Raw genomic sequence first — 5,916 nt, 5'->3', positions numbered from 1 at the left:
TAACTTTAGTTTGAAGAGCCGACGCCAACAGAAGGAGGTTGTGGGATTGAACCTTATTATATGCAAATGTGTGTAACAGTAGGTGGCTGTTGACCCTAATAGCACCCAATAGGTTAGCCATTAGCCAGTGAAGATCAATAGGATAGAGTATAAAAGAAAAAAGAAAAAAAAAAGTTGATTGGATGACCTCTTTAACTTATAAATTAATGTTTTCTTGTAGAATCAAAATTTTTTTTTTTTTTTTGGTGGGGGGGTGTGTGGTGGTGGTGGGGGGTAACGAACGTATGCATTCCCTTAAATCATGCATTGGCCCTATTTCCAAATTGGCTTTCATCCATGTTAGGCAACCCGGTTGAGTTTGATGAGAATTTCAGTTAATTAGGAATATATTTTTTAGTATAAGTTAATTAGGATTGAAAAGTACTAGATCATATTTACCAAAAAAAAGAAAAATCCACATAAGAGGGCCTTCTTGTATGAGTATATTATTTGTCAGGTGGTAGGTGGGTGGATCAAAATTGTCGTGGGTCCTAAGTTCCTACACTCTCGAGAGCTTTTAGCTGATCCAACTAAGAAGCAACAAGCACGGATAGGAGAGAAAGAAGTGAATGGAGTTTTCAAATTAACAAAGCATGTCCAGTGACCAATTAGCTTTAGACAGAAGGCCTATCCAAGCAAAGTCATAACCATGTAAAGGTAGAAAGTTTATATACAAGTCCGGATCAGCTCCCTTTTCGTGAGGGCTTCACTTACCGTTAATGACAACAAATGTCATTTGCTTCGGTGAATGCATTCGTACTTTTTTATTTTTAGGTATGGAAAAAAGGGTGCTCCAAATAGCACTTTTGCAGGACCAACGAGCTATAGTGGAACGTGTCAACTCGAACCCACAATCAGCCGACTCAAGCGGTGATGCGACAAGGGCTTCCTTCCTCTAGGCTGCCAACACCATTGGCATGAATGCCTTCATACTGCCATTCTGGAAAATGTTTTCCTGCTTTTTGGTTAGCAGGACATTTCCTGCGCAAGTGTCAAAATGGAAATCCCATTTCCTTATGAGTTCACAAATACCTTCAGGTTTTAATATTTTGCAACATACCTTCTTTTAATCGAAGCGGGATTCCATTTCGACGCCTGCTATTATGGGCCAAGGGAAAACTTTGTCCCTTAATAGAGGCCCTTTTATATACATATAGATGTTCAAGTTCTTAAGAAGCAAGACTTACCATCTGAGCCATATCCTCGAGGCAAGATCGTACAAGGTCATATAGCATTCGGCATTTAGGATGTGGGCTTCCATCTGCGATGCCTAGCATGAGAAGGGTCATCATCCCCCACGCACAAGCTCTTATGCTTTAGCACACAAATAAGACTCATTGCCCTCTCCATATTGAGCTGAATGAGCTTCAATTTCTGCATTTTAGGCACCAGTATAAATAAGAGATCGGATCAGGTCCTCGTATCGGAAACAGATCTACTCAGATAGATTTCACCCAAGAAAAAACCCTGTGATGGATTCCATCTGTTTGAATCAAACCATACGAGAACCATTCTCGTATGAGAACCTGATCCACACTCAAAACCTTACCTCTTGCAATGCTAGGTCCAACTGAACAGCCCAATATCAAGCTTTCCTGAAATTTCATCCTGATAGCCATTCTCTATGAAAAGGGAATGCCAAAATTGTAATGGATTTGTTAGTCCAGCCTTGAGGCATCAACAAACTCAAGTTGAAATCTGACACCAAAGGAATACAAATACACTTTGTCCCTTTTCTATCGGATCTGGTCATTTCTTTCGTGCAAATACCCTCCAATGGAGTGGGACCCACCTTTGGCATGCAGGACCACACCCTATAGAGGGTGGAGATCGATCTATCCTCACATGGGGGCTGATCTGGACTCGAAGATATTGAAGGCATAAACCGAGATTTGATTATTATTATTATTATTAGTATTATTTTCTTTAGAAGCAAGGTATATTGGCACCAAAAAAGAAAAAAAAAAAATGTAATTTTACATTTACCTGGTCAATCCCAAATGAGCTCCCCGTACATGAAGGCATTATGTAAGGTTTTATGATAACATATATTCTTTTGTTTCTAGAGTATCTTTCCATGTTGCCATTAAGAGTGTTTGGAGAGACATTTATAGAAGAAAAAGAACCCATACCAATGCAAAACCGTAAATGAGAGGCTTTATCCACATGACCCTATTTTTGCCATATAAAAAATTGCAACGCGTATTTTGCTAGAGGAATGAGGTACTATTTTTATGTGGATAATTTTAATTCTATATTTAGGCTTGTCGATAGGAAACTTTATTAGTATATTTAGGATCTCAATCATCTAGTGACTTAGAACTATAAAGATTTTTCCTCAATCTTCCTCCGTTTAACCTATTTGTGTTTATTTTATTTCATTCGATGCCAGTTTCATTGTTGGATTACTTTTAATCCTTTCTCCATATCAATCAAAATTTTATTTTGGAAGAAGGCTTCGGTGGACATTCTTGCGAAAGCAAGGTGGATTGGGAAGAATTTTAAGGGGGATTCGATTGGGAGCATTGCAAAATTGGCATTTTGCGCAACGGTGCTAGACCTATGTCTGTTTCTCTCCCCCATATAAATGAAACCCTGCCCCCATGTGTCCCACACTCCCATCGATGCACACCACTAGCTTACAGAAAGTAGGTGGTCAGTGGTGTGCCCAACCCTCTCCTCGGAAAAAGTATGATAAATTTACATTGGGTAAAAAGGAATGTTAAAAAAAGACTTAGAAAGTTATTTAACACATTTGAATAGCCATTAGAATGTAGAGATGTAGGTGGTTGATTTACCTTAGAAGTTATAAGAAAAAACCATAATTACTATTAACAAGTGCATAATGTTTGCAATGGATAGAGAGTGACTCGGCAATAGTTGTTCTTATGGTTAAGGGTATGGTTCCTTGGTTTGTTAGGTAGTAGTGGAATGCTATTCGGGTATTCTAGATTCAATCATATGGAAGATCACTTATTGCTATCGGAAAACAAACCATGTAGCAGATTTTTTTAGTTAATTATGTGGCAAAAGATGAGTCTTCCATTCCCGCGGTGGAGTGGCCTAACTCAATTATTGATGCAAATAGTAGACTAAGATTCAGAATATATTAGGTGATTTTTTGGTTTAGTTTCGCATGCCTATTTGTTGCTTAGCTCCTTTCCCTGTTGATGGCCATGCCGAAGGTGGGCTTTGGAACTAGTGGGTTGTATAGTCTGTAACTTTGGAATTCTCTCGTTTTTTTGTTTTCTCTCTTTTTTCCTTTAATATAAATGACCATTTAGGGAAAAAATATTAACACATACATATTTTTGTGTGGGAAGTTTTTAGCAAAGAACCATGAAAGCTTCCGATACAAGAGCAAACTTTGTAGATGTACTTGGGGAGATAATCTACAAAACCTGAATCTTTCTGAAGTTGATTGTTTCACCTTAGAATTATATACCCTATGAAAGTTTCTGCACGATTGCCATACTAGCCAATATTTTCTTCATATTGCCAAGAGATGCCCACTTTCTTCAAATAGCATATCACCATACCCAATGATGGATTGTCTTATAAATCAAAATTTACATACTATATAACCATTTACATGATCAATAACTATATATATGACAATGATTATTATAATCTTTATTCAGGTATGCAACCATATTAAGTAATTCAAATTACACCATGAATTTTGTTCCGATCCATGTAGCCGACCCTTTTTAGTTGGGATAATGTTGAGTTATTGTTGCAGATTACACCATAACTAGCAGATTGATGAGCTGTCAGTTTGCCTATTTAGATGACGATATAGCTGCATTTGTGAAGATACCACTTGTTCTAGTGTATATTACCATGTCCGGAATGAATCTGGTATGTCTTGCTTTTCGTCACTTGGAGAACACCCGGTAGCTCTGCAAAAACACAATTCTTTTAGTCCATACTCCACAAGAATGAATTTGACTTCTAGTTGGGAAAAAAAATAATTAAAATCTTATTTAGAAATAAAAAACCAATAACCCTATAGGGGTGTCAATTCTGAGCCTGCATTGGTAGGCCCAACCGAGCCTGGCACATTTATGGTCCAATCTGGATCAGCTCGATTAAACAGGCGTTCGTGGTGCAAGTAGCTAGCCCGTCAAGTGCCTGACCGAACCGATAGACTATATCCCCAACTTGAATTGACTCGTTGTAGCCCGACCGAGCCTGACCACCCTTTATTAAAGAACAACTATAATCTCATATCACCTATTTTCTATATTAAAGATTTGCGTCACCTCTACTATGATGATTTTTTGTGTAAAACTATAGTGATTTAATATCCAAATTGAACAATTTTGGGCCTTCAAACCACTTAAGAGAAGAATTTAGGGTAGACATATTTAGAACCCTTTTGAGTCCGTTTAAACTTAAATAGGTCCATAGTATATTTAAGGTATTTCAATTTAAACCTGACACTAATTGCCCCAATTATAAACCATACCCTACCCCCCAAAGCTAGACCTGCTTACTTAAATAGATATTCACAATGCAAGGTTTTCAAGTTGTTGAACGCTACTAGGTCCCATCGCCCCTAGAATGGTATGTAAGAAATTAAGAGCTCCAACATTTCTACCCCAAAAAAAAAAAATTAGGAATCATGAGAGAGAGAGAGAGAGAGAGAGAGAGAGAGAGAATAGGTCCTTACTTGAGATGGCGGCGACCTGGTCGGGAGTCAGCTTAACCGAGAATCCGTAATAACCATCGGTTTTGTAAGTGTAAAGCATGGCTTGCTTTGCTGCCTCCTCGCTGCAACATCAACACCAACCCGGCCAATGCATTTAAATTAAGAAGAAAAATAACTAAAGAGAGAGAGAGAGAGAGATGAACCTGCCAAAGATGGAGTCAAGGGAGTTGATTTGGAAGCCCTGGGTATTTTTTCCATAGGCCACCGTAGTGTAAACTATATAAACTGATGCAGACTCTGAAGAAGGAGGGTCTACAGCACCCACTGGTCCTGCGACACCTACTGGTCTTGCGACACCTACTGGTCCTGCACCACTTTCCACCGCCATTGTCGAGCACAGAAGCGACGACATTGCCACCAATACCAACAACAACGACGCCATATTCAAGTTTCTCTTCTCCGTTTCTTCCTTTGCTTCAATCACTTTCCCCTTCTCAAATCTCAAAATAAAATGAAATAGAAGCTTACAATATTGAACATATTATATAGGCAAAAGTTTCTGTTATTCACCGTTGGTGAAGAGATAAAAAGAGAAGGTAGAGCACCGGAATATCTGTGGATTGTATTATCATTTCTACTTTTTGGGAGGCTGTACGCAGTTGTAGCGTAAGGGTGTCAACTGGTTTGTTTGTTTTTTTTTGGTTCATTTCTAATTCGGTTTCATCTATGATATGCATAAACCTAAATCAAATAGTTCTAAAAAAACATTAAACCACATCGAGCCGTTTTGGTTATACGGTTTATTCGGATTAATTCAGTTCAGTTTGATTTAAACCGGTGGTGTTACTCTAGAATTGAACCGAAGTAAATTACTTTCAGAAACCAAAACCAAACTGCTTTTATCTGTGTGATTTGGTTTGGTTGATTGGTCGATTCGATTGCCCTCCTTTGGCACACACTCTCCTTGTTTTTTTATCCCTCTGTTCAACGGACCATCTCATGTCCACCCATTTTTGAGGCATGTTCTTTGCTCATATATTATCAAAGGATCATTATGAGAAAGGGTATTTCAGACTTTTAGTAATAAGGGGAAGGAGTTAATGATAACATTCAACTTCTTGAGGCTTAGAGTATTTTAGACCTTTAACAATAGAAGATAGAGTTAATGACGACATTTATCCTTCGTTCAAATCACCATAAATCAAAGAAAAGAAGAAATAAAC

General features: G+C 38.1%; 1 protein-coding gene across 1 annotated transcript; it reads right to left on the bottom strand.

The window, feature by feature from the left end:
* Positions 1-3,511: 3,511 nt before the first annotated feature.
* LOC122066365 lies at positions 3,512-5,225 on the bottom strand. The gene is made up of 3 exons (XM_042630182.1): positions 4,897-5,225; positions 4,715-4,815; positions 3,512-3,941 (listed from the first exon to the last, which is right to left on the bottom strand). The coding sequence occupies exons 1-3, from the start codon at positions 5,133-5,135 to the stop codon at positions 3,868-3,870; spliced, it is 414 nt and encodes a 137-aa protein (XP_042486116.1). The 5' UTR covers positions 5,136-5,225; the 3' UTR covers positions 3,512-3,867.
* Positions 5,226-5,916: the final 691 nt, after the last annotated feature.

The sequence above is a fragment of the Macadamia integrifolia genome, unplaced genomic scaffold (genome assembly GCF_013358625.1).
Source record: "Macadamia integrifolia cultivar HAES 741 unplaced genomic scaffold, SCU_Mint_v3 scaffold2363, whole genome shotgun sequence".
Lineage (NCBI taxonomy): Eukaryota > Viridiplantae > Streptophyta > Magnoliopsida > Proteales > Proteaceae > Macadamia > Macadamia integrifolia.
The sequence above is the reverse complement of the archived record's forward strand: the minus strand, read 5'-3'. Positions and strand labels throughout refer to the sequence as shown.